The following is a 27,687-nucleotide window of genomic DNA, read 5'->3' as shown; positions in this document are numbered from 1 at the left end:
TCCTCCTCCTCTCTTCAGCTTCTCTAAACAACCAGCACTTTATAAACTCATCTCATCTGTGTCTCTGAAATGTGGATGCACACACTGGGTAGAGCTGCATTTCTGAGGATGTGGGGAAAAGCCCCTTGCTGGGGGCTGCTGGACATGCAGGTTTTTCAGTGGAAGGCCCAGAGGAAGTGTTGCAGGGCAGGGTGTGTGTGTTTGTGTGTGTTTGTGTGTGTTTGTGTGTGTTTGTGTGTGTTTGTGTGTGTTTGTGTGTGCTTGTGTGTGCTTGGTGGCCGTTGGGACCAGAGAAGTGAAAGTCAAGTGTGGTGCAGCTCCAGTGCTGGGCTTGGCTTCCGCCTTGCGCTGGCAGCTGCTGAGAACTTGTGTCACTGCAGAGGGACCAGAAAATTGATTACACTGGGGCCAAACCAGCCTGGTTTGCCACTTTCTTATCTGGATATTGTTTTAAATGAGGGCTGAACTGATAGGACTGAAAATACAAAAGCTTTCTCATAATTTTCCTTTGGCTTCTGCTTTAAAAAAATCCCCAAAGGAAACATTTTTCATTCTGTACGTTCACATCACTTGTGTTTTATCTGTTGTAATTCTGGGAGAAATGGATCTCAGAAGAACATTAATCATATATAACAAAAAGGTGGTGTGTTTTTATGGTATTCAAATGCAGAACACTGGAAGACAGGTGGCTGCTGGTTTTCAGGCACTAAAAGTTTAAAATAGAAATGTTCTGTCCTGTACTTCTCATGAGCAAGCTGTCATTGTGAGCCTTTGTTTATAAAGCAAATAAACAGAATTTATACGCTTTGCAAAGTGGATGCAGAAAGGTGACAATGTAATCTGACTTAAGTATCCCCCTCTTTGTTAATGGACAATTCCCTTGCTAAACCTTTCCTTTTTTCTCTCTCTGGTGGTTTCTGTCTTGGGGAAGGTTTGGGCTCAGGCTGGCAGAGGGCAGTGGGACAAGCAGGACACTGAGGATAAGGACCTTACTTGGGTTTTCCCTCGTTCTGGGCTCTTTGTGCTTGTGCCTGGCCAAAGGCAGAGCCTTGTGTTGGTGTTTGTGGGCATGTTTCTGTTGAAGTAATTTCTCTGAATTTCCTGTTAAAATGCCAGCCAACTCGCTTGTGGTGGGGAGTCAATACTCCAATAGACAGGCTGTTGTTCTGCCTGTGCTGCTGTCCAAGTGCAGCCTCGTGACCCAGCGTGGCTGGGGGCTCCAGCACAGCAGACAGCCCTGTCACAGCCCCGTGCTGGGGGAGCAGCAGTCTGGGCAGAAGCAGAGGACAGAAAGAGCAATGTGTGTTTTTGGGAACAGGTTGGTGTGGGGGGCTTGAACCTGAGGTTTTTTAAAGAGGGATGAGTGGGCTTATCTGGGAGGGTGCACTGCTCTCATGTTATCTGTGTTTAAAGTCATGCTTGTTTTTCTCTGAGGTATTTCACTTGTTTTTTATTCCAGCACAGTGAGCTGCAGTGCTTTGGGCTGGATGCTGCTGCTGGGTGTGCTGGGTGCTGCATCCACAGGAACCACAGGAGAGAGCAGCTCAGCCCAGCCTGTCCCTGCTGTGTTCTCAGGAGCTCAGAGGAGCCCAGGAGCATCATAGGGCAGTGTCTGCCCGCCCTGGATGAAGAGCTGCTGTGTGTGCTACAGAGCAGGATGCCTTTGGCAGCACTGCATGTTTTTTCCTGCAGAAATGGATTGATTTTGTTGCTGGACTGGCAGCATTTCTTGGGTATTGGCTTCCCCTGTGGAGGAATTTGTGGTTTCTAAGACTCTAATTACTTTAGTGTAATAGTTTTTCCTCTGCTTTTGTAATGACTTTGGTGGGTGCCATCTGCTGTTGTGACAGTGCTGGGCAGTGTCATCTCAGCCTGGGGTGGTGTGGGCTGTACACTTCAACCTTCAGGGAAGCTAAGACTTTGAAATCCCATTTTCAGCATTTAAAGCTTTATCTGGACTGATGGGAGTGTGTGGACTCAAAGGGTCAAAAGGGCAACACATATTTGGGATGGCTCCCTCCTTACTCCATGGGTCTGTTTGCAGGACACGAGCATGCCCGGCCCGCTGGGCTGCCTGCACGGTTTAGGGTGGAGGGAGGAGTCTGTTTCCTCGATGGCAGGCAGGAGCCAGGCCACATCCTTCCTTCAGCAGCTGCTTTGCTAACAAACAGCTTGACCTACATCTTTTGGCTTTGCTTTAGAGACATGACAGACACGGGGTGATGTGCTGGGTGTGAGCACGGTCAGGGCAGCACTGAGCTGCAGGGGATGGAGGGCTCTGTGTGCTGAGATGGGGAATTTGCACACCTTGGGGAAGGAGAGCCCTAGGAACTGTATTTCTAACAGCTCCAGAGGAGAAATGCCTGTCTGGGTGCTGCAGGACCCTTCTAGGTGCCAGTGCACATCCCTCCATCCCTCGGGCATCTGATGGGTGTCACAGGGCCTGGCACTGGTTTGTCAGATATAGATCACAGCCTGCACCACACGTTTTTTCCAATACCATTACATCCACCAGACTAGAAGGGCTGCAGCAAATTTTATGGATTTTTTTTCGTATTTGTTGTAGGCAGCGCTCTATGAATTTTCAAACATCTCATGTGAGGATCTGGGATCCTTTTCAGCTCTTACCCTTCAGCTGACATTGAATCCCATGAGGATGACTGCCAGGACTTTGTCTTGCTGGTCATCAGAGGTATCAGATCTAGAAAAGGAATGTCATCAAAGCCCCAGCTTTTTAAAAGGACAGCTTTAGAAACACAGCCCTAGTTTCAGGACCATGTTGCAAAACAAAAAAGGACTAAAAATACTGTGTGATTGGAAGGTGTGCATTCCCAAAGAGAAATGGAAGGCTCACAGAGGGACTCTTAATTTACTGTTACAGCTGCTGCAGGGTGAGGTGAGAGGGGGCCTGGTGCGAGTTCTCGGGGTCATGGCACTGCTTTAACCCACCAAGGCTGCTGAGTTTGGCCAGGACTGCTGCAGTGAATCAGAGAGGCTGGCAGAGCTGTGTGCCTGCTCTGTGGGACCCTGCCTGCTGTTGTGGGGAGGACAAGCTTTGGGGCCCCAGACCTGCAAATGGATGTCCTGTTAATTCACGTTAATTTGCAAAGCTCGGCAGGCCTTCAGAAGTGCACAGTGCTATCCTGAAATAAGATCTGTGTTTCAGATGATTAACCAAATTCAATTAAGCATTTAATGAGCATGAGACTGAGAGTAAATGAGTTCCTTTTCTCTGCCTACCTGTTGGGTTTTTCAGATTCCTGTTTTTTGTATGGACTCTTTATTTTCTTATTAAATCCCTGTACAGCTCAGGTCTTGGATGTAGAAGCAAGAGGTTCTGTGTGTGCAGTGGGACTGGCAGCATTTGTCACCCCATTCCCAAATCCTTCGTGGCTGAGGGAGCAGGCAGCAGCCCCCTGGTGCTCTGGCACCCTGCCTGGGCTCTCTGCTGACTGACCTTTGTCTTTCTCACTGGTAATCTGAGGAGTGTGAGGTTCCTTTCAGGACTGTGCAAGCAGTAAAGCAAAGTTTTCAGAGAGTGATTAAGGAGGGAACTTTTTCAGATAACTGAGCTAATTCCTGCTGGATTTCTGCAGCATGGAAATGAGACATTTTAAGTGCAAAACTATCTGAGGCAGGAGGTGTTTCATTAATGTATCCCAGGAGCCAAAGCAGCCGAAGGCACAGAAGAGGCACAGGACCTTTGGCTAGGCTATGGAAGAGCAATGTTGACTTCCTTGCTTATCTCACATGTCACAGAAAATACTAAGTTGTTTGGACTCTCAAACAAGGTGGCTGTTTATCCAGTGGTGTTATAGAATGCTGAGCTTTCAGTCCTCATTTGGCACTCATTTTTTTAAGCTGCAGGTTGTGCTGTGTTCAGCAAGAGACCTTGCACTGGTCTCATCTTTAACTCCAGTCATGGTGAGCATTTTCCTCCCTCCATTTTCCTGGAGGGTAATGCTTGCTGCCCATGGAGAAGCATCTGATGTTCCTCTTCTGAGAGTGGAGAGCCCAAGCATGTTGTCCTGCAAGGATGTCATGTCCAGAGGCACATGGCATCACATGCTGCTGCAGGGGTTTCATAAACACTGTCTGTGGCAGGGCCAAGCATCAGGATTTTGGTCGAGGTTCAAAACAAGACAAATTTTGATGGGTCAAAATTTGGTTCCTGTTTTATTACGACCACTCCTATACAGTCATTGGTTGGCTTTTGGTGTGAAGTTTGATTTTCACAATGCAGTGCTGGGAGCCTGACTCTTGCTCATGAAACCTGAAGTCAGGCTGGGTAGCTGAGATGGCATTTGCCTGCCTCAGAAGTTGTTTCTCTCATTTTATTAAGTTCTGTTTTCTGGACTTGTTACACAGACAAAATTGGTACAATAAAGAATGTAATGAAGCTCTCCTAATAGTTTTTGTTCATGACTTCAGGGATTTTTGGAGAAGTTCCTCTTGCTTCCCTGAAATGTGAGTGAGAATAAAGCTGGGCTCCAGCCTTTGGCGTGTCTGGGGTGCGATTTATGGAGAGGGCTTTCCTGTCTTTCCAGAGGGATGCTGTTCTTCCTTCCACGGGCTGAGATTCCTGCTTTGGCAGTCGTAGCTGCAGCCTTGCTCTCATCATTCCTAGGGGAGCACAGCTCTCATCCACTCCTCAAGCAAAACCAGCCCCGGGCTGAGCGGAGCCAGTGCAGGAGCCTTCCTGTGTTGCTTCCAAGCGGTACAGATGAGCTGCTCAAACACAGAGATGCTGGATCTTGCAGCTGTTAAAGCCTGTCCAGGAGGCTTTCTTGCTCCATTAGGAAATCAGAGACTGCACTGAGACAGAGCAGCACACTGCTTCCTTTCTTCCCGTAGCTTATTGCTTCAAACTTAACCCCTCATTTCCCTGTCTGCCAAACATGCTCATCAGTGGTGACCTGCAGCACAGGAGCATCAGAGTGCTGAGTGATGGGCAGTCCAGTGGTCACACAGTTTGAAATTAAGCACAAGATGTTAGTTACTGGTTATTTTAGATGTTACCCATACGTAGTATTTTTCATCATCTGTTTTTCCTGCAGGAAAAAACGAAAGTGGTGGAACCCTTGGACTATGAGAACGTGATCCTTCAGCGCAGAGTTCAGATCTACAGCGATCCCCTCCGGGACCTCCTGATATTTCCAATTGAAGATGTGTCTGTGAGTTTGCTCTGGCTGTTTTCCGTGTTTGAGGCTCACTCGTCTCCATCCTGCTTACCTTGGAAAATTTCCACCATTAACCACATGTTAATTTTGGCTGCGTTATTGACACATAAAACCAAAATGACCCACTGGTGGCTTAGGCCCACCACATTTATTTAAAGTGAATGTCAAGCCCTGAAGATGCAGTTTGTGCTGAAAAAGTGTTCTCCTTTTTCCTGCAGATCTCGGTCATTGGCCGACAGAGAAGAACTGTCCAGTCAACAGTGCCAGAAGATGCTTTAAAGAAAGCTCAGAGTCTCTTTGTCAAAGAGGTAGGGGCAGAGCCCGTGTGACACCTGCCTTCAGCACTTGATAGCCCTTGTCAGGATGCTCAGCTGTAGCTCCTGATCTTCAGCATTTTGGATCTCTTGGCTTTTCCTTGGTGGCAGCACTGCCCGACCTGCTGCACAGGAGAGTTCTCATGGGTATCTCATGTGCAGAGTGTCTTTGCAGTGGGTTTTGGACACAGCCAAGGTGCGTGGCTTTGCACCTGACAAGGAGGGGATCCACAACCTCCCTGGAGCCTCTGGAGTGCTGTGGGTTTGTTGTGAAGTGCTGCTCTCCAGGACCATTCCCTTCAAGTGCAGTGGAACAAAAAGCGATGGTCGTGTCGAGTTAGACGCGCTGTTTTTCTGAGGACAGAAAACTTTTGGAAAACAGTCTCCTCTCAAATCACTGCTCCTTTTTTAGAGCCTTGGAGTGATGTAAATCCAAAATCTGTAGCTGTGTGGCAGGCCAGATGCTGTGTGATTTTTGTCTCTGTGCTGAAAAGGTTCCGTATGAAATTCTGCATTGCTACATGAAACAAGTGAAGCAGCCTTGCCCATGCTCTTCCCGCTTATGCTTACCTCACCCTGCAGTGTGTAACCTCTCAGACTGGTGCTGGGCTTTGTTTGGCTTGCTGTAGCTTTCTAAGAGCTGTATTGTTTTCCTTTCAGTGCATTAAAACCTACAGCTCTGACTGGTTTGTGGTAAACTACAAGTATGAGGAATACTCAGGAGACTTTCGGATGTTGCCATGGTAAGTGTCGTGCTCCCTTGGAACGCAGATGTGTGATCCCAGGCCTTAGCAGGAGCAGTCTGCCCTTTCCCTGATGCCTGTCCCACAGGCAGCCTCTCCTGCAGAGGCATGTCACCCTGCAGGTTAGAGCCAGAGGTTTGTGTTGTCAGGCCATTGCCCCTCAGCTCTGTCAGGGGGATGCCCACAATGCTGTGTGGGTCAGTGCTTCACATCCCAGCTGCCAGTGTGTGCATCCCCCTCCATGTGGGATGAGGACAGACTGCAGCCCAGGCCCAAGGCAGGATAAACAGTGCTGGCAGTGCCTGCACATCCTAGCCCAGGGGCCTCATTGTCCCCACTGGGCTGATGTTCCCTGTGTGCCTCACACAGGCCAAGCAGATTCTCCTTGTGCCCCAGCACAGAGAGGGTGATGTGATATTGCTGCTGGTGCTGGCAGTGCTGGGGAGTTATGTGCTTGGAAACATTGGGCTGTGCCAGTGCTGTGCCAGTGCTTCCAGCTCCAGAGCTAATTGGGGTTTTCAGACAGGCACATCCATCTCGGATTTCTGCTGGATTGTTATTTTCTGTGTCGTGGTGCCTGCTCTGCTCACTGCCCACACTCTGGGCATGTCCAGGCTGCTCGTGTGCTGGAAGCTTGTGAAACGCTTTTTCTTCTTAATTGGATGTAATGGATGTGTTCTGAGGGTCTTGAGGGGATGTGAGGCAGCAATGGAGTCATATTGTTGATGAAATGATGTTAAAATTTTTAAATAATCTTGTAGTCTGATCTTCCTTCTTTTTTGGTAAAGATGGAAGATAAACCAGTGTGCTCTCTCTTTGTTCCATAAATGCAAGTCAGCAAAGACTCTGCAGAATCCAAGAGCTAACAAGGGAAAGCTAATTACATACTGCTTGTGCCTAATTTCCATGAAATACACTCAGAATTTAGCTTTCCCCAGCTGTAAGGAGCTGTAGGTCTCTTGAAATCTATCTTCTGTGCTCTGTAGCCTGCACTTTGGCTGTTGCTTCTGCATCCAGCACCAGCTGCTGGCTCATACGACCCTCATGTTCCACTCATTAAACATGGAAATGTGTTGTGATTTCAGCAAATCCTTTAGGCCAGACAAGATTCCAAGCCATGTGTTTGAAATTGATGAAGACTTTGAAAAGGATGAGGTAAGGAGAAGGTTGGTTTTTTGGGTTTTTTTTTTTTTTAAATGTATTCCTGTTAAAAAAGCAGGAATACATTAAGAAGTTAATTTCACAAGGCAAAGCCAGAATTCAGTTCCTAGGAACAGTTTTCTGGTGAGTTGCTTTCTGCTGAGAAAATGGGATCAAAAGTGAGACAGTGATTTATTTCAAAGTATGACAAGATATTCTCTTGGAGCCAAGGGTCTCTAAGTTATCTGGAAGATTATCATAGTTTTTTCCCTTGAAACAGAGTGTCATAGGAAGAGGAAAAAAAGGAAGCCAAGTAGTTACTAAGGAAAACTCTTCATGTCCAGAACTAAAACTGGGCAGTCTGTTTTCCCACTACAATGTGATTCTGGGGTTCTCCTCTTAGAAAGTCTCGTGGTTTACCACATAACCTGCAATTTTTCATCGGTCACTTCAACCCACCCTGCTGACAAGGTGTCAGTCCTGCTCTGCACATCCTTGTGCCAGTGCTGGGAGGCGTTTGCTTCCTCTGGAAGTGGCATCTTTGTGCTCAGCTGGGAATATTTGCAGCCCTGGAGCTCCTCTGTGGGGGTGAGCTGGGGTTCTGCCAGTAGGGACATCTCAGACCTGGTGGTTATTTTGGATGGTGCAGATGCCATGTTTCCTGCCCATGCATATCACTTTTGCTACAGAAGGGATAGGCAGTGTTTTTCTGTTTCAAGTACCACTAGAGATTAATCCATGCATGTAATATTAGGAAGTTTTTGTTTACAGAGGGAAGAGTTTAAGACAGCTATTTAAAATTCCCATGGCACCAGTATGTTGCTCTTTTCGTCTTACAGAGGAAAAGAGAAATTAGTTGCAGAGCTAAAGATTTGGAGGGGCTGTTTCATGCACATTTCCCGAATTATCAGGATATGTCCCAGCACACCTCAGGTCTGGACTGCACTGGCTTCTTTATAAATGGAAATGTTTTGTCAAGTTTGGCCTTAATTTTTTTTTTTTTTTTTTTTGCTATGTTGTTAGTTTGCATTACATCAGTAACTTGAGGTGCTGCCTCTTAAAAAATATCTGCTCTGGGCTGGAGACATTACTGTGCACTGTTATCAGCATGCTTCCAAAAAAGCGAAAGGACAAAAATACGCTATCAAAATTTGGAGACCTTTCTTCTTCTGGCCAGTGTCCCAAATACTCAAACAAGAGAAGTTACTGAGGTTTGTTGTGGAAGAATATTCCAAGTGCTTTCACAGATGTTTTGAGGTTTATATCTTTTGGCATGGCCGTATCTAAAGGATTCTGTTACAGTTTCCCGACAGAGCATTTGCATTAGAATTGAGTAATGGAAATTCAAGTAAAAGAAATCTCTTGATGAAAAAAGGTGAACCATTATAAAGGAGAAGTCATGAGTTGTTTTGTCCAGGGAAATAAAGTATCAGAAAATTTACTCTGGAAGTTTGACATGGGAAGAGTGAAGCCCTGCCCCTTTGGATGCAGCAGGCTCTGTAAACCAGCTCTTTCATGGCTCAGCAGGGCAGGCTGGGGCTGCCTCTGCTGCTGAGTCACTGGAAGCCTCAGGGTGAAATTTTTTCATCACTTTGGGCTCTCATTTCCCTCCCCAGTGGAGGTCATGGTTAGGTATGAATGGAGAGCCCTTCTTTCTTTCTGGGACCATGGAACAGGAGCAGATGGAAACCCCATCTGGTGTGTCAAGAGCAGCCTGGATGGGTCCCTTGAAACTTTGTGGTTTGGTAAATGTGAAATCAGCCAGTTACATTTCAGTTATTTTGCTGGGGTTTGGTGGTTTCTGCTGAAATTTAAAATGTGAGAATGACAAAAGGAAATGACAGGAAAAGTTCAGAGTTCTGCATTTTGCAACTTCCTAAACAGACCATCTTGAAAATTTCCATCTTCCCCAAGTTTTAAAATACTGCATAAGAACCAGCAGGCCTCATTGCCTCATTGCAAAATCACTGTGAGCTCTATCAGAACAGATATAGTCTTTCTTTTTTTTAAAGGTGACCCAATCTTGCCTGTTTTACCTCTTTATTGGAAAGGAATGTCCCTGATTTTTTTGGGGTTTTTTTTTGTGGTTTTTTTTTTTTTTTTTTTTTTTGGGTTTTTTTTTTTGTTTTTTTCTTTTGTGATAGCACTGTATGCATAGCTGTACCTGTTGTGCATACATTCTACATGTCACTGTATTGCTGTAGTTAAAATGGTATTGCTTTCCAGGGTGGACAAATCCCTTTGTCCAAGGGGAGATTCCTGTGGGAAACAGTTTACCTCACCTCCTCTTTTTATGATTGTTTGCTGTCTTTCAGGATTCCTCTTCCCTGTGCTCCCAGAAGGGTGGTGTGATAAAGCAGGGCTGGCTGCACAAAGCAAATGTCAACAGCACCATCACTGTTACCATGAAGGTGAGTCTGGTGCAGTTACTCCTGAACGAGGCATGAGGTGAAGTTCAGGCCACATCTCCAAAGCTCCCAGGAGCACAGTGCCTGGGGTTGGGTTTGGATGGGATCTGCCCCCTTGTATCCCATGGTGGACTGGAAAACCCAGTCTGGCAACGGTTTCTGACCCTCCCCTCCCCAGCAGGTAAGAATGATCACGTTGGACCATGACAGGCAAGCTAACCAAAAAGGTGAAGCATGTTCTAGGAAAGCAAGATTGTTTTCTGGATGAGCAGCTGAGGCCCAGGAGAGGAAACAGCTGCCCTGCAAGGACAGCTTTCTGAAATGATAGATTCCTTGCTGGTTGGGAACATGTAGACAGGCCAGCTTTAAAATAAAATGATAAATCTTTGCTTTTAAAGCAGGGGTGATATTACTGCAGAGATGTAGCATTACTGACCTAAAAGCAGCAGCTGCCTTGTCTCCTGTTCTCTGCTCTTCATAATCCAGCGTGACATTGCTTAGATTGTGCAGAGATTTTTAGGAGTTCCACTGCAGGTTTTTGCTATGGCAGTGAGCCTGTCTGCAGTCCCACCATGCAGCTGCCTTGTTACAGCACAGAGGGATTGTTAGGGAGTTTTGCTCAATGGTACAGCTGAGGGATGTCTGCAGCAAGGCTGCTTTGTAAGGATATATTTAAAAAATCTCAAAAAGCCTAACTGCTCCAAGGCTTGATTCAATGAATTATGCTTCCAGGGGAAGTGGAACAAGGCTGTTCATAGGGCTAATTTTAATTTGAGTTTTAAAATGGGCTTGAAGGTGATAGACAGAAAAGGATTTTCTGATCCTCTGCTTTTCCAAGCAAGCTTAAAGCAACATTTTTCCCTGAAACTTCTGGAGGTGGTATCACCCGTGCTCAAAGTAGTCAGTTGGGTCTGTTCTAGGCTGAGCCTCTGGTGGTATTGGTCTCAGTGCCCTGCACCTCAGACCTGCCTTTCAGAGAATTTACCTGACCTACACTGGCTTCAGTTCAATTAATAAGATCCAGAGTCTCCAGTGAAACTCTGATATCAAAGTACTGAGAATCAGTAGCTGTTCTCTGAGCTGTGTCTTACACAACACCTCTGAGGCACATGTGGGAAAGGTGAGGACTTTCACCACTTGGAGAGGCTGCTGTGATGTGTCCCTCTTGTCAGTGCTGGTTCTTTGCTGGGCTGTTGGTGTCTCACACTGTTGCTAAGCGTGTGCAGAGTGTGCTCTGTGGAGAGCTGAACCACAGGCAAGCTCTCATTAGGCTACAGCTGCCACCCTTTATTTCAGAGCACCCTTTCCTCTGCAGAGAGCTGCCCTGGTTTGGTTCTGCTCTCCCTCTCTGGTTTGCAGTGTGTTGGTGGCCTGCACTACAGCCACAGCATCAGGATTGTCCTTCTGTCCTTCTCTGCCCAGTTCTCTAGCCCTCCCTCTGGAATCTCAGTGCTCACCAGCAGCACCTGTAGCCTGATCAGAGGGGATGTTCCCTCTGCTCACAGGTTTATAGTATGAATTTCAAATGATCATCATCTTCTGACAGTGATTTCTGACAGCAGTGCTTGTGCTGGGAGAAGATCACAGGAACAGTGTTTGCCGTTTGATTCTGCATTTGCTTTTGAACAGAGTTCAGCAAATGCAAACTGTTTAGCATGAAATCTCATAACCACAAGGTATATCAAGCCTGTAATATCTAGACAGAGATCTCTCATGGGTTTCTGTAGCATCCACTACCAAAATTCCTGAGATTGCTTCAGTGAAGTGCTAAATCAGTGTTTAGCCTGGATTAATGCTTCACATCCTTGGCTTTCCATTTATCTTTATGCTCTGTTGAACTAAAGGTTTAGTTAAATCTTATAAAACTTAAAGCTCAGCAGCCCGTGGAGCATCTCCACAGCTAATTAGTCATCCAAATGAGGCCAGAGGTTACCTCTCAGAAGGGAAGGGTTATGGTTCAGGGCACGATGCTCCCTCCCAGTTCTCTGCAAGTGAGTGGGTTTGCTGAACATGTGCTAGTGTCAGTCATGATAGAAACAGGAAATTACTTGTAATCTCCCATGTGGGATGAAAAATGCTGTGTTTATCCATAGATCTTCCAGGTAGACAGAACAGCAGAAATACTTGCAGTGCTGCTTGGGCTGGCTTCCTTCATGATTCTCCTAACACAGATACCCAGCACATGTGAAATGCACCCTGTTCCTTACAGCATATGGTGCTACCACAATTGCTGCCAAAATGTTCTCCTGAATTGTAGTCCAGTAGCTTTTGGCTGACAGGCATGAAGAAAGGTGTTCAGAGATACTGGAGAGCTTTTTTTTTTTTCTCCATGAAAATCAGCAGTACAAACACAGGAACACTTCTCCTGAAATTACTGGTTTTTGATGTAAGAATTGGACACTAAGCCAAAGCCAGTTCATGAAAATAAGTTTGTATAAAAACCCTCAAACCCTAAGCCACAAAAAACCCAAGCAGTTGAATGGATTGCATTGTCCCTTGGCTTGCATTTGAGTGCTAGGAATTTCCACATGTCTGTTTCTAACTCTTCCAGACAATTGCTTTATAAGTCTAACTGTATGAAAAAGGCTCTGGAAATACCTGCTTTAGGGTGGGATGGATCTTCAAGTAGTGTCCTGATCTGAATTTACTGTGCAGCATTGCACAGATTGTTAAGATAAATGAGGCTGGAGCCAGCTGAGAGATGAGCTGGAAGCCCTGGGGCATTGCTTTAGATGGGCAAACTTACAATAACAACAAGGGCATTAAAATTAAAGAAGATGATGGAAATCTCTCTTTATAAAAGCAAACCATATTCAAATGGGTGAATCTGCAGCACTCTAGGGTCAGCAGTGTTTTGTGTTACAGTATTTTCTCAATAGCGGGGAGGGCAGATGTGGAAACCATGGCCATGGTTTGTGATGTACAGCAGAGTGAATACTTGCCTGAGCAAGAATTTTTATTTTTACAGGTATTCAAGAGGAGGTATTTTTACTTGTCACAGCTCACAGATGGCTCCTATATTCTGAATTCCTACAAAGATGAGAAAATATCAAAAGAATCCAAAGGCTGCATTTTCTTGGATGCTTGCAATGATGTGGTTCAGGTAGGTGTCCTTTCTGTGTGGCTCTGCATGGACTTCTGGATTGCTGGCTCTGAGACAGGCCTGCTCTCTCGAGGTCTGAAGACATGGAATTGCAAACTAACCCAAAGCTGGTCAGCTAAAGTGATCAATAGGCCAGTAAGTAAATGATATTACTTTATCTGGGGCACCTTCCTCCTCTAATTGCTGCTTGCTCCAGCTTCTTGTTTCTTAAGCTGTGTCTTGATAAGTCCATGCAAGCATGTAGTCCTCTGGAATTCAGCACCTACTCAGGGATCGTGAGGTTTTAGGAGCAGGTAATTTGTACAGGTCTCCATCCTGGGTTTGCTTAGCTGTGCTAGAGTGAGATGCAGCAGTGGATTGCTGCTCTGCCTTCTTCCCTTGCTGTCTCTGCAGAAGCTGCAAGCACTGAGCATGGTGCAGGGCAGCTTAAATTACCCCAGTGGTTTCCTTCAGCATGGATGAGTCAGAGCTGTGAGTTGCCATTTATCTTTCTGAACACAGTAAAAGCAATAATGCACACACCTCAGTGATATATGGGATGTACTTCCCAAGTTGCATCAGATTTGCCTTGGCTTCTGGTTGGAAAATGCTGTTTAAAGGCCAGCACAGCTTCAAAAAGCTGCATTGTACACTTGCTTTTTAAAGATAGATGCCTCTAAGTGTCCTGGAGTGCAGCATTACTTACCATGTCAGACAAATCCAGTTCCTGGTTTCTCTGGGTAAATATTAAAGGTCTAGTGACATCAGAAGGAGCTTGTTCCTGCTCCTTGGTGCAATGTCTGTGCTCCAGTCTGGCTTTCCTTCACTCAGAGTAGCTGGCCATGGACCTGTGCACTGCTCAAGCCACAAAGCCCACTGTGATTGCAGCCAGATTGCTGTGTCAGGGAGGGTGCCTGCCTTGTATTTTGTGGTATTTCAGCTCAGGATGCTTTCCCAGAGAGGAGCTGTGTGGCAGGTACTGTGCTGGGTTGTTGAGGAAAATGTAATATAAATCTCTTTTTGTTGTTCAGTGTCCCAAGATGCGCCGCTATGCATTTGAGCTGAAGACAATAGACAAGTACAGCCACTATCTTGCAGCTGAAACTGAGCAGGAGATGGAGGAATGGCTGGTAACTTTGAGGAAGATCATTCAGAGCAATACTGAGAGTTTGGTGCAAGAGAAGAAAGATGCTGTGGAATCTGTGCAAGGTCAGTTTGTAAACAAACACCGCCCTTCTCCCGCAGTGTGCCTGGAGAAGTGCATGCTGTACTGCATTTAAAGCAAGAATTGTGGCTGACACACAGTGTCATGCAAAGGGGCTTAGTATAACACAGATGATAGTCTGAGGAATAAAAGTGGAGGGAAATGTGACCCTTCTTCTGGAAGGGAAATCCATGGCAAGGTTTCAAGGCTCCTGGAAAATTGGCTCTGTGAAGTTCTGCTTTGGACGGACCTAGCAGACTGTAATAGTACACTTTGATACTGGTAATGCATGGAAAAATCTTACTCCCAAGGAGTGGAAAAGTCTCTGTAAACTGTTTCTGTGCTATTGTTAGCAAATACTGCAGGATGCTTTCTGGCAGAGTGCTGCTCCTGCAGTTGTTTTGAACATCTGTTTCTTGTGTCCTTGCAGATGATGAATCAAGCACGCAGGGAAAGTCAGAGAACATCCTGGAGAGCCTGGAGAGAAGCATGCATCCAGAGCTGATGAAGGTATTGTGTTTGTAGGATCACTCTCCCAACCCACAGCTACTTCTATCCAGCTTATCAGGGAGAGGGATTTTATGCTTTCTGTGTCTCCAGCTCTGGGGGAGCTGGGCAGGCACCAAGTCCTGGTGGGGTCTCTGTTGTCCCACCTGTCTGTCTCACCCATGGTTTGAGGCTGCATGTTCCTCACCTCCAAGTGTGCTTGCCTGCTTCTGCCTGCTTTTTCCTTCAGCACAGCCACATCTCTGCACTGTCCTTGCACCATGTCGCTGCTTTACATCAGCTCATGTACCACAAAGGCAACCTGAAAAACAGTTATTTTGTTTTGACTCAGTTCTTTCCCAGTGAAGAGTGTTTGCCTCTGTGTGACCAGGCACTAATATCAATGCCTTCCTTTGTCCTAGTATGGAAGAGAAACAGATCAACTAAACAAACTGAGCAGAAATGACGGAAGACAAAACATCTTTTCTTTTGACCCAGAAGTCCAGGTAAACATTCCCACGTTTTCCAGTGTGAGGTTTTGTTCACTGTGTCGCCTCCCTTGTCCCCTTGCATGGCCACAGGGTTTGCCTGCAGAAGCAGCATGTTTTCCAGTGCAGAACAGAAGTGCAGCCCATATTCCTGTGCAGAACAGAAGTGCAGCCCATATTCCTGAGAGCAGAATGAGATGTCAGTGCTCAGGAGACAGCTCAAATACAGGGAAGAGTTGCAGCAGCCCCACACACAGCGTCCCTCCAGCTTTGCTGGCATTTGTGTGATGCATCTTGATGTTGTTGGATTTCAAACCAGATTTTCTCTGGGGCTCTTAGAGGTTCTCATGCTTGCAAGAAGAAGCAGTAAAAGAGGTTTTGCATGGGTAGCTGCAATGCTGCTTGGGCTCAGCACATCTGGTGCAGGGAGCAGTGGTGGCAAAGGCCAGCAGGGGTTGACAGGGAGAGCCTCAGTCTTCAGGGAGTTTTCAAATGTAGGGACAGACAAACTGAAAAAAACACCCTGGCTTGTCTGGTGCTCTGGAGTAGGGGGTCATTGTCTATTGGCCTGTTTTCTTCTTGGCTTTGGACTTGAATTCTCTGCCAGGGTCCAGGTGTGGGATTTCAGTGGAATGAGCTGCAATTGCTAACAGGGTTTTAGAGAACTGTTCCAGGGTACGTCATGGTTTCTGGTTCTCCTTCTGGTTTGGCATGTTCACACCCGTAAAATAGAACATTCTGGTTTAACAAGGAAATGTAATTAGTCTTTAAAAGGTTTAGTTGTACCAAATGAGCTTTTCTCTTGGCAATTCTTTAGAGTCTTTAACAGAAGGAAGATAAGCATCCAGGAGGCTTTTTGGTTTCTTTTTTTTTTTTTTTTAAGAGAAGCTCTGAGAAGCTTCCTATGTTCTAGTCGGATAATGAAAATGGAAACATTACTCAGTGTGGAGCATCTAAGATAACTTCTTTTACCTAACCAAATGGTTAGGCTGAATTCAGTGCCCTCTTTCTATACCCAGAGCACTTCATTCTGGTGTGGGTCAGCTGGATCTGCTGTAACACCAGGCATTCAGGGGCTTTGCTCCAGTTAGTGCTGGTACATGCACACTCGTATGCCTGGTGCTAAGGAAACTGGGAGCTGGAGCATATACCTGCAATGTACTTTCCTTAGGAAAGGCAATAAGGGAAGCAAAAATACCTGCTGGTGTTTAGGGGTGTTTGGTAGCTCTGTCCCCAGTGCCCAGCACAATGGGTGTGTCAGAGGCTGAGGGCCTTTGGTTGCAAGTGTGCCTGCTCTTTGAGGAGGGTGGATGTGGAGGCACAGACCAGGCGTGGGTGTTCTGGGTTGGGGAGGAGGTGATGATAATCCTCTTTGGATTTCCCAGCCAGACACTCTCTGCTGTTTCTAGCCATACCAGCTACTGCTGTGCAGCTGGACGTGCCTTCCACTTTTAAATGTTGTTTACAATCCCACGAGTGCCTTCTCTCTATTTCAGGGGCCATCTCTAACCTAGCCATACCCATGGTAGAAGACATTTTTCTGACTGTAACGTTGTCTTATGTTCCGCTTTCTTGCCCAAGCTCTAAGTGGTGCTTGGGAAGATCCCCTGGGTTACAACAAAGCAGGAAGGAACTGAAATCATTCTGAGGTTTAGTTGGCTGTGCTCTACAAAACAGGTTGCTAAAAATTGATACATACCCATGAATTCATGTCTTGAATGAATTCATGTCTTGTGTAACATCATCAAATTGTACTCATTTGTGAATGTGTTATACCTTTTGGACCACTTAAAAAAATTGATAAAAATAGTATTGGCAGTAATGTGATCCCTTAACATTATTCAGGGGGTTGTTTTCTTTTTTAATGAGACCAGATTTGTTTGTTTGCTGTCTAGAGACTCGATTTCTCAGGGATGGAGCCAGATGTGAAGCCTTTTGAGGAGAAGTGCAGCAGGCGATTCGTGGTTTGCTGCCAGGACTTCTCCCTCAACCTCCTTGCTCAGCTGAGTGACAGGGCAGAAGAAGGACCCACCAACGTAAGGGGAGCTCCATCCTGTTCTGCTTTGTCTTTTTTCCTCTCACCAGCAAGAAAATACCTTGGCAACTTGATCTGTGGGGTTAAACGATCCCATTTTGCCAGTGGGACCTGGACAGGAGGTGACTGCTGGCCCAGACTCCAAAAACGTGTTTGGGGACAGGGTCTGTGCTGACGTGCCTCAGCCTGCCAGAAACCGACCCTGCTGGGAAACCTGTGGTTCAGGGGCACAGGGAATGGGTTCTGTGTCTGCCAAATTCTGCATCCCTGTGAAAGTCCTGTTGGTAAATGATCAGGCTCCATCTCCAAACCACTCACGGCTGTTTTGTTTCCCCTCATGGCAAGGGATTTCCCTGTTCTGGAACCTTCCTCTGACTCCCAGCCTACCTTTATTCACAGTCACTTTATTATATGCATTTGTTATTGTGCCAAAGTTGTGCCTTAGCCTAAAAACCCTTGTATTTCCTGAGCCTCTGATGTCTGTAGGCAGCTATCACATCTCACCTCAGCCTTTGTTCTGCTGGGCTGAACAGACCAGTCTCCTCCAGTCTTTCCTCCCAAAACAAATCCCTGCTCTCACATCCTGAGCTTGCTCTGGCTGGAGTCAGCCCTTTCTGCAGGGGGGCAGAGGCACCAGCACTGCCCCATCTCTGCTGATGCTGCCCTGTCTGAGGCCTGGTAGAATCACAAAGGCTTTTTTGTGATGGTTTCATATTGGCAGCTCACAGCTCTGAGACACCAGGCTCAGTAACTCCCAGCAGATGGATGCATTGCTAATAGCAAAGGTTCTTGTTATCCATCCTTAATCAGGTCCAGAGTGAGACCTAATCAGCACATTTTCAGCATTGATGTAATGCCTCCAAGTCATGCTGGAATGTCTGGGGCATGCTACAGTTTTATCTTCAGGCCTGCATTTTTATCTTTCCATGGATGCACGCCTACTAGAATGTTTGAATTAGAAATACATGAATTATTGCCACTTGCCTGGTGCTGTCAAGGTCAGTAGCTGCAAAGCAGTTGGCAGATTTTGCACATGCATTTCCTCAGCAGTGTCAGCCTTGTATTTGAGCTCTCCTGACTGGGAGAGCTAACTTTCCTCCTGGGATAGCATCTGAGGAACATTTTGAGTGTCACAGTTGATCCATCCAGAGCTGCTGGACTTTGGAAAATAAATATAGTGATCTTTAGTAGGTGATCACAAACACTCTTAAGCTGATTTCTTACTGCAAAATGATAAACAGCTCTGATAAATTGAGCTCATCTTTTCTTCCTGACTTCATAGTTTACTCTTATGTAGAAAACATGTGGATTTCATTCTTTATATTCCATATAGCTTTGTTCAAACTGACTAGATCAAAATGCAAGAAGATGCAGGAAAAAATGGACCTGTATATTCATAAAGCAAATAAACATGGATTGTGTGTCACAGTTCTGTAAAATGCTGGTGTACCAAACAAACAGGAGCAGAAGGCTCCCAGTTCCCTTGTCAGGAAAGCAATGCATGCTGATACTCTTGAGCCTGTGCCGTGCCTTTTTTATGACACACGTATTCAATGCAATTTCCAGGTTGAGCCCTTTTTCCTAAGCTTGGCGTTATTTGACCTGAAAAGTAATTGCAAGATTTCAGCTGACTTCCACGTGGACTTGAACCCTCCCTCTGTCCGGGACATGCTGCAGGACAACTCGGAGCCCAGGGCAGAGGGGCCCCAGGGACACGGTCCTGGCCAGAGCCTGGTGCACGGGGTCCCTGAGTCCTGCCTGCGCTACATAAAACGGGTCAGTGTCTCACTTTCTGCTCGTCCTGTGTCACTGCTGAGGCTTTTCAGTGGCTTTGAAGTGTGTTGTTGTGCACTGTGTGGTAACCAGAAGCCAGCTTTTCTCTTGAGTTTTGGTCAGTGTCGAAGTTGCTGTGCAAGGCTCGCTGGCAGTGACAGGCAAAGCGCCAGGGAGAGTTTGCCAAGCCTTGGCTGTGCTCAAGCCTGGTGAGCCCCTGAGGCCCATGCCCAGGGCAGGGTGTGTGTGGGGTGTGGGAAGGGGCAGTGGGATGGTCAGGCCAGTCCCTGTGGTGCACACTGGGGTCCTGCTGTGTGACAGCTGCTGCCTCTCCGTTGCAGGGGGTGTTCTCCGTGACCAACCCGCACACAGAGATCTTCCTGGTGGCCCGGGTGGAGAAGGTGCTGCAGGGCAGCATTGCCCACTGTGCAGAGCCCTACATGAAGAACTCAGACCCTGGGAAGGTACTGGCTGGGGCCATGGGTGTGTCAGCTGAGTGATGCTGTCTGCTGCTGCAGGGAGCAGAGTGGGCTGAAACATGAGTTGTTCTGCAGCTCCTTAGTTTCTTGCTGGCAAATACAAGCTTTGTCCATTCTGTTTGCACTGTTCCCAGGCTGACTTCAGTTGGGGTGTCCTGGGAGACTTGATTCCTTCCCCTGGAAAGAGGCAGAGGATTAAAAAGAGCCAAGCATTTGGGGCCAGACCTTTCCCCATTACACTTCAGCAAGCCAAAGCCTGGGCTGGGCTGATGGGAAAAAGTGGGACACTTCATCCCCAGAATGAAGTGTCTGCATAGAATCATGGAGTCCTTTATCTTGGAAAAACCCTATAAGATCATTGAGTCCAACCATTAACCCAGCACTGTCAACTCCACCACTAAACTGTGTCCCTAAGCACCACATCCACATGAGTTTTAAACACCTCTACTTCTCTGGGCAGCCTGTTCCAATGCTTGACAACCCTTTGAGTGAAAATTTTTTCCTGACATCCAAGGCAGAGGCCCTGCTGTTTGCCACCAGCTTCAGTCTCTGCATCCATGTGGAGTTGATGCTGCCTTGTTGCAGCCAGTCAAGAGTAGTTCCTGAAAAGTCAGTTATAAAATACCTGGTAATGATGGCATTCCCTGGGCACACTGTGTAAGTCTGTATAGGACGAGCCAATTGCAGTCAGTTTTGGAAAATGCACTAATACCTTTTGGCAAATAGAGCACTAATACCCTGTCAGTTCAGTCCCGAGGAGGTTTAACATGACTGCCCCCAACGGGTGCTGCTGCTTTGCAGAGTAACAGCTGTGGGTGGTGTGAAGTGACAGGCAGGGATGTCTGAGCTGCGCTGGTGCCTGGAGCAGACAGAGAGGTGCTCCTCCCTGGAGACTGCAGCGCCCTTCCCTGCTCTTCTGGGGCAGCATCAAAGCCCTGGCACACGCTGACCTGCCTCTCTCGTGTTTTGCAGACTGCCCAGAAGGTCCATAAGGTGGCCAAGCAGGTGTGCAGCCGTCTGGGGCAGTACCGGATGCCCTTCGGCTGGGCTGCCAGGTCAGTGCCTCGGGCTGGGCTCTGCCCACACTGGGAGCTGCTGCTGCTGCTGAGAGTGACCTGGGACACAGCTGGGCCAAGGGCCAAGTGACTGAAGTCAGTGAGGTTGCAGCTGAGGGCAGAGTTTGGCTCCGACTCCCAAGAAAGAATTGGGATTGGCCTGAAATGCTCTATCTAGAATTAGAAACAAAATATTAAAAAGTAAACAGTGCTAGGGCTGGGAAGGCAGTAACCTTCCTACTGACCTGCAGCTACTGCTGTTAGGGCAGAACATTCCTGGGGACAAAATACACCCTCCCATGCTACCAAGGAAATCACTGCAGAAATTCCCTCCTGGCATCAGCCATTGCCAGGGACAGGATGAGAGCAGGGGACTTCCCAGCCTGGCAGTGACAATCAGATGGGGTTTGTTTTCTATCTTAAACTCTGCTTTAATTGATGTTCTTGGGAATGGCTGGAGGTAGTGATCCCATTCCCTTGCTGTTCTTTTACTGGGAGTGATTAAGTATGTCTGTGCTAACTCTCTTAAATCTCAGTCAGAGGAAGGCAAGCTCATCTACTGCCTCCTAGTGCTAAATTGCATTTTGGTGCTGGGAATATCATGGTAGCACAGAAAGCTGTCACAGTGGGCTGGAGTTTGGGGGTATACTGCTTGCAGTATGTATTCTTGAGCTGGGTGTTCCTGTGGTGCTGGCTGCTTATCTTTGAGGTGGTGGTTTTGGGATGCAGCTGGATCCTGGGAGCCAGCACTCAGCCCTCTTCCAGGTGGACCCTCCCCCTAATGGTGGGCTCTGGGTGGGCATTGACTTAGACTGGCTTCAGGCTTGTTCCTGCTGGGTAAGAGCTGCCTTTGGATGCCAAGGAGCTGAGAGGGCTGGTGCAGGGATCTTTGTTGCTCTGCATCCCTGGAACATTTCCTCTGTGGGTCTCAGAGGAAAGTGCTTGCACAGAAGCAGAGTGCAGATGCTTTAATGTTCTTATTATACACAGACACCCATTATTTTCAAGGGCAGAGATGCTGGTATTCATCCAGGGCAGAGTCCAGTCTCCTGCTCTGACTCCAGGAGGAAGCTGATGCATGTCCCCAAGCTGGTTTTTATCATGCACTCCTTTCCTAGGAGGATTTCTGTGCTCTGACCCCGTGTGCGAGTGGGAAGGTTCTTTACCACTTGGTGCTAGTGAGTGGGAGGGGATGGAAGGGTGTGATTGTGGACCAGGCTTGGAAATGGGCTGAGTGTGTCCTGACCTGGAGAGAGGGAATGGGTAATGATGTCCCATGTGATTTCATGTGACAGCTGCAGCCTGGGTGGGGTCTAAGCACCACGTGAGGGTGGGAGAACAGTCAGGTCAGTGGTACTGGGAGCAGTCACAGGCCAGTGAACCTCTTGCCTGATGAACTGCCTTTCAGATGTGTCAAAGACCTCAGTGTCTGTATATTTACCAACATTTAGAAAATATACCTCTTTGTTTCTGCAGGCCAGTTTTCAAAGACTCCCAGGGCACTCTTGATGCTGATGGAAAATTCTCACCCCTGTACAAGCAAGACAGTGGCAAACTCTCAAATGAAGATATGCTGAAGCTTTTAGCTGAGTATAAGAAGTAAGTGTGAGACAGGGACTGGGAAGGTATTTTAACACACATTTTTAAGCAGTTAAGTGTAACCATGAGATGACAGTTTCTAAAATAGTTGGAGGGTAGCAAAAAATGTTGTTGATGTGCTCAGCACCTGAGCTTTCAAGGTTCACGCTCTTGTTCCTTTCTCCCTAACACAGACCAGAGAAGACAAAACTGCAGGTCATTCCAGCCCAGTTAAATATCATCATCAAAGACATCCCACTGGACTTCACAAGTAAGGATCTTGGATCTTAACAGAAGTGCTGATGGCTTGAGCCTCAGGAGTTAACGCTTCTAGGGGGGATTTTGCTGTTCCATTAACAAGAGTATCTCAGGGCTGCCATCAGAAATGAGTAATTCAGCACAGCCACTGACTTTTAAGTCCTTCTGATGCATTCTGTGGAGGAGATGTGATCCAAGTGCAGAGATTCACCAGAGGGCTTGATCCTCTTTACATTTTGGCCATCACATCCTAAATCTGAAGGAAGCCAGCTGCCTGCTTTTGCACCAATCTCATATCACATTTTTGACCCATAACATTGTAGGGCTTTACAAACATGGTCAGTGTGATTCTTTACCTTGCATTTAAAGAAACTGAAGCAAAGAAAAGACTTTTGCTGTGTTCAGTGTCATTCCATGGGCTTTTGGCAACTCCTGTCACAGGTTATGTAGGCCAATCTCCTGTCCAAAAAGCTTTTCTAGTGGATCTAATTTTTTCTGTTCTTACTCTCTTACAGATTGTTTCACAGCTTCTTACATTCCTATAAAACCTTTTGAGAAGGGCTGTGAGGACGTTGCAGTTGAGGTGGAGGAGCTTGTCCCAGAAGTTGCAAAATACTGTTACCCCTTCACTGTCTACAAAAACCACCTCTATGTCTACCCCTTGCACTTGAAGTATGAGAACCAGAAGGTGTTTGCAAAGGTGAGTGACCCGGGGAGTGACCCGGGGAGTGACCTGCAGCCAGGCTTGGTGTGGGCTGGGGTGGTGCTGCTGCTCATGCTCCTGTTCTCCCCCATTTCAGGCAAGGAACATTGCTGTCTGTGTTGAGTTCAGGGATTCAGATGAAGCTGATGCCAGGCCATTAAAGGTGAGTTAATGTTCCCTTTTAATGGGGCTGCCGTTTGGCCACTGCTGGGTGTTCTGTACCAGCCAGGCTGAGCAGGGCAGGAGGAAAGCACTGAGTTTCCATGGTCACTGGTTTAATTTGGCCAGCTGATTTAGAGTGGCAGGAGCCTGAATTCAGCTCTTCATTTGTGCTTGCAGTGCATCTATGGCAAACCCGGGGGCCCTCTGCTGACCACAAGCGCGTTCGCTGCCGTGCTGCATCACAACCAGAGCCCGGAGTTCTATGACGAGGTAAAAGCAACCCGTGGGAAACAGCAGATTTTCCTGGATGCTACAATGCCAAGGGGCTTCTCAGGATACCTCTTTTTCCAGGGCTGGGTGAAATATGGGTAAAGATAATCACCAGCCCTTTGCCTCAGCAGAAGGGCTCAGCAAAGCCAGAGCCTTTGTCAATTTTTAATGTCAGTTTGTTTTCTGCTGTCTTTACTGTCACGCTTTATGCACTCCAATCACCCACTCCCATTAATAAGTAATGTTGCAAATGTGATGAAAATGTTAGGAGTTATTTAAAATGGGTAAGAATGTGTCTTGTGTAACTGCATACAACATAACATTTGTGAAATGAAGTAGAACTAAAATATTACTCCACAACTAAAAATACAGTCTGATCTATCATGATATCATTTTAGATTAAAATTGAGCTTCCAATTCACCTCCATCAAAAGCATCATTTGCTTTTCACCTTCTATCATGTCAGCTGTGAAATTAATACAAAGGCAACATCGAAAAAACAAGACACCGTTGAAACTCAAGGTATGTTCAATGCTTAAATTACTTCTGTTGGAGTGTAAAAGGCCAAGATAAAACAAATGTAGGGACATGAAAACAAAAGTGATTAACATGCCAGCCTATATTAATTTTATTTTCTAAAAGTAACCTAATATGAAATTGTAGGCCAAAAATGGAATAAACTCCATATTTTTAGTTAATATTAAAGCTAATTTTTTTGTTGCAGTCTGACAGCTCTTTCTGTATGTTCCTGACTTGACTTGCACAAGTGTGCTGTTGTCAGGCAAGTCACCAATAAAAACTTGCTGTGAGATCAGGGTCTCAGGGGCAGATCCTACCAACACTAGGCGTGTGAACAACTGGCTCCCACTGGTTGGGAAGCCTCTCCCTTCATCCAGTCCTCAAAGGACCCTCACCATGGTCACAGCCGTGGCTCATGCACTATTCCTGCCCCTCACACCCACTCCTGGTTGTGCTGTGTCCAAATTTTGTTCACCAGGCAAAAGGTGCTTTAATGACACTGATGTGGTTGATCCCTTGCTGAAGCCACTTGCACAGCTGCAGGTTTGGACTTCCTGGGGTGAGGCAGAGCTCTTTTCTGAGCTGAACCCGTCCCAGTGTGTGTCTGCTGACCCTGCTGCCGCGGTTGCCTCCGCAGTGGGGTTCGCCTGGGTGCCGCTGCTGAAGGACGGGCGCGTCGTCCCCCTGGAGCGGCAGCTGCCCGTGTCCTCCACCCTCCCCCCTGGCTACCTGGGGCTTGCAGACACCGACTCACGGAAGGTAGGATGCCATCTAAAACGGGCTTGAATGGAAAAGGAAGAGGAAAGCTGAGCTTTTGTTACCACTGTAAATTCTGGGTTTCTGTCGGTGCTTTGCTCAGCTGAAAAGATCTCTACTGCAGGGCACCCCCAAAGCTTAAAGTTCTTGGAGGTGGGGGACAGGACCCCTTTAATTCCACTTTCTCTGGGTATGCTGGTTGCAGAGGGTATTTCAGTGGCAGGCTGGGCTGTTGTAGATGACACAGAGCAGGAGAAGAACCTGTGCTCTGTGTGCATGTTTTCATGGGGAAGGTGGTGTTTGTGCTGGGGGTGGACCCCTTCTTCCACCCCAGCCAGTACCTTTTGAGCAGGTGTCTGCACAGAGCCACCTTCTCACCACAGTCTGAAACCAAGTACTTGGATGTTGTCTGTTCACAGCAGCCCAGCATGGATGCAAAGTGGGTGGATGGAGCAAAGCCACTGTTTAAAATCAGAATCCATTTGGACTCTACCATTTACACCCAGGTAAGTCAAACTTTAAAACCTTCCAGCACAAATGCAAAGGAAGAGACTGTTGTGTCTCTACTACAGCTAAGCCATAGGTGGTGTGGGAAAGAGGGCCCTGGTACCTGGTGTGCAAAGCAGCACTGAGATACTCCTGAAGCAGCGTGGCTGGGATCTGCTCCTTGGCTGGATGGGATGAGATAATCGTGCCACTGAATGAGCTTAGGGAGGGGCTGATGTTTCCTTGGCCAGTTGCACTATAACTGGCAGGACCAAGGAAACATTTGAGCAAATGACCTGCTTCAGTGATGCAAAAGAGAGAATTGGTGGATGTGAGAGGTTTCTCCAAAGAATCATTAATGTTGAAAAGACCTCTAAGATTGTTGAGTCTAAACTAGTATTAGATTTTTTATTAAGTTTTTTTTAAAGAAAAAGTTCTCTGACAAGAGCAGACACAAGAAAAAAGTCTTGGTTTCCCTTGGAAAGCAGTTCAGGCTGTTCTACCAAGTCCCAGTGTGTTCTGCTGTCTTATGGCAGTGTTGGACTTCCCGAAGTTTCACGTGATGTGCAGCAAAGATCCCCAGCACATTCTCTAGGGCTGTCCTGTCTCCAGCGGTCCTGTCAGCACTGCTCCTGGGGAAATACCCTTGGCTGGATGCCATCAGCTACATTTACATTCAGAGCAAATGGCTTTCAGCATCTAATTCTGTTTTTGGAGATTTACTGATTCTCTATAGCACTGAGAGCAGCACAGTAGTTGTGCTTCCCCCCACATTACATCTCCAGATGCTTTTCAGAGTTAAATAACCCAGTAATTAGATCTAACCTTGGAGGAGGAGGGAGAGTTATGGGAAGGAGAGTCTGCCCCAGATGGACAGTAGGAGGCTGGTGATGCAGGTGGTGAGGCAGCTTCTGTGAGTTGCAGCTCTTGGGAGGGCTTCTGTTTCTCCAGGCGAGTGTTGGCTGGGGATTGGGGCTCAGGGAAGTACAACCACAGGAGAATTTTAACACTGCTGGAAGTTTTGTGCTTAATATTGAGGTTAGTTGGGAGCCAGGGGCTGAGCAGTGGATGGGTATGTTGGAAAAGACAGTGAGCAGTCCTGGGAGATGGCAGCTGGGGGTCAAAAGTGGCACTGGCAGGGACATGGGGTTTGCTGGGGACATGTCCCACTGCTGCAGGTAAGTCACCAGATTTCCAAGTGCAAGTGACAAAGTAGGGGCTGACAGATGTTGAGGCTGCTGAACTGAATTTGTTTGTCTTTTCCAGGACATGCACTTGCACAAATTCTTCAACTACTGCCAGCTGGTTCAGGCGGGAGCTAAGGAAGTGCCAGGAGAGCTTGTTAAATACCTAAAGGTGAACAGTGCCTGTCACTGGGCTTCATTTGTGTTTTTACAGACTGTCAGCAAATACCCAGAACCCTGCCCTGTGGGAACACACCCTTGCTGGGACCAGTGCATTGTGCAGTACCCTTACTTTTGCTTTATCCTATTGGATGGGCTAGTATTTAAATGAAATGTTTTTTTCATGTCCCTGCATTCATTTTATCTTGTCAGACGATTTTCTGTGTGCTGCTTCCCTCTGCCTTCCACAAGGGATAAAACAAGCAGTCAGCATTGCTCTGCCATGCTCATGGCAAAGCTCTCTCCTGGTGGACTCACACACTCCTCCCTTGCTGCTCTAGGTTTGATTCAGCCCTTTAAACTGTAGCACAATTCCTTGTTTTCTGGAAGCCCATTTGAAACGGGAGGGTTTTTTTCAGGCTGAAAAAGATACGTGAGATTATCAGCCAGTTAAATTTGAGCAGAGGTGACCTACGACCTAGACCCAGCTTTTTGGTAATCACTGCAGCATGAGTAAGGGCTTTGGAGCAAGTCCAGCAAGGGCTTCTGCAGGAATATTATTCTTGGCTATTTACTGTCCTTGTTTCCTTCCATGACTGCCTGTTTGTGAGAGTGGTGCTGTAGCAACAGCTCCACTTCCAGTGGTGGGGATGTATCACCACAGGGTTACTTAATGTGTGTCAGATAAAGTATAAATATTAAAAAAAATAGAAATAATAGCAGGTTTTGAAGGCAGGGACTAAAATCACAGAAGGTTTATTGTGAGCGTTTTGCCAGGTCCCAGTCCTGCCAAGCCTCAGCACCCTCATTGCAGCCTTCAGACAGGGAGATAGGTGTGTGCTAACCACAAGTGAGGGATTCTTAACCACCACCACCTCAATAATTTCAGTAATTTAAATAGCTGGATAGAGATTTAAAAACCTTTTGTTAGATTTGCAGGTTTGAAAACTGAAAATGAAACATGCTGTCTTTCCTAGATTCATAACACGAGTTCAGGCCCAAGAGCTCTGTGAGTCTGGTGGAGAGCGTATGCACGAGACCATCCTGACTTCACCAAGTGCCTTAAACTCCATTTTCAATAGCAATCTCTGCTCTTTGAAAAGAAAAGTCTCTCTGAAAGTCATTGGGCAGCAGTTTTTCATGCTCCAAAGGCATTTGTGGAAATGGGACTTCAAAAAACTGTTGCAAGTGATGAGAAGACTTGAGAGCAAACCTTCAGCCTTAA

At 46.8% G+C, this 27,687-nt stretch overlaps 1 protein-coding gene across 2 annotated transcripts in view; it reads left to right on the top strand.

Moving 5' to 3' along the window:
- DOCK11 (dedicator of cytokinesis 11) overlaps positions 1-27,687 on the top strand; it is a 78,064-nt gene that overhangs the window by 11,597 nt on the left and 38,780 nt on the right. For both annotated transcript variants that reach the window (XM_053989959.1, XM_053989958.1), the window contains exons 2-23: positions 5,058-5,174; positions 5,399-5,488; positions 6,155-6,237; positions 7,323-7,392; positions 9,693-9,788; positions 12,754-12,888; positions 13,899-14,076; positions 14,502-14,581; positions 14,980-15,063; positions 16,941-17,081; positions 18,647-18,856; positions 19,195-19,317; positions 20,305-20,387; positions 21,864-21,986; positions 22,160-22,236; positions 22,739-22,923; positions 23,024-23,089; positions 23,266-23,358; positions 23,757-23,880; positions 24,515-24,636; positions 25,053-25,139; positions 26,386-26,475. In XM_053989959.1, coding sequence (XP_053845934.1) covers positions 5,058-5,174; positions 5,399-5,488; positions 6,155-6,237; positions 7,323-7,392; positions 9,693-9,788; positions 12,754-12,888; positions 13,899-14,076; positions 14,502-14,581; positions 14,980-15,063; positions 16,941-17,081; positions 18,647-18,856; positions 19,195-19,317; positions 20,305-20,387; positions 21,864-21,986; positions 22,160-22,236; positions 22,739-22,923; positions 23,024-23,089; positions 23,266-23,358; positions 23,757-23,880; positions 24,515-24,636; positions 25,053-25,139; positions 26,386-26,475 — 2,457 coding nt within the window. The remainder of the gene's footprint in view (positions 1-5,057; positions 5,175-5,398; positions 5,489-6,154; positions 6,238-7,322; positions 7,393-9,692; positions 9,789-12,753; positions 12,889-13,898; positions 14,077-14,501; positions 14,582-14,979; positions 15,064-16,940; positions 17,082-18,646; positions 18,857-19,194; positions 19,318-20,304; positions 20,388-21,863; positions 21,987-22,159; positions 22,237-22,738; positions 22,924-23,023; positions 23,090-23,265; positions 23,359-23,756; positions 23,881-24,514; positions 24,637-25,052; positions 25,140-26,385; positions 26,476-27,687) is intronic.

Source organism: Vidua macroura, chromosome 14, assembly GCF_024509145.1.
Source record: "Vidua macroura isolate BioBank_ID:100142 chromosome 14, ASM2450914v1, whole genome shotgun sequence".
NCBI classification, from domain to species: domain Eukaryota; kingdom Metazoa; phylum Chordata; class Aves; order Passeriformes; family Viduidae; genus Vidua; species Vidua macroura.
The sequence above is the reverse complement of the archived record's forward strand: the minus strand, read 5'-3'. Positions and strand labels throughout refer to the sequence as shown.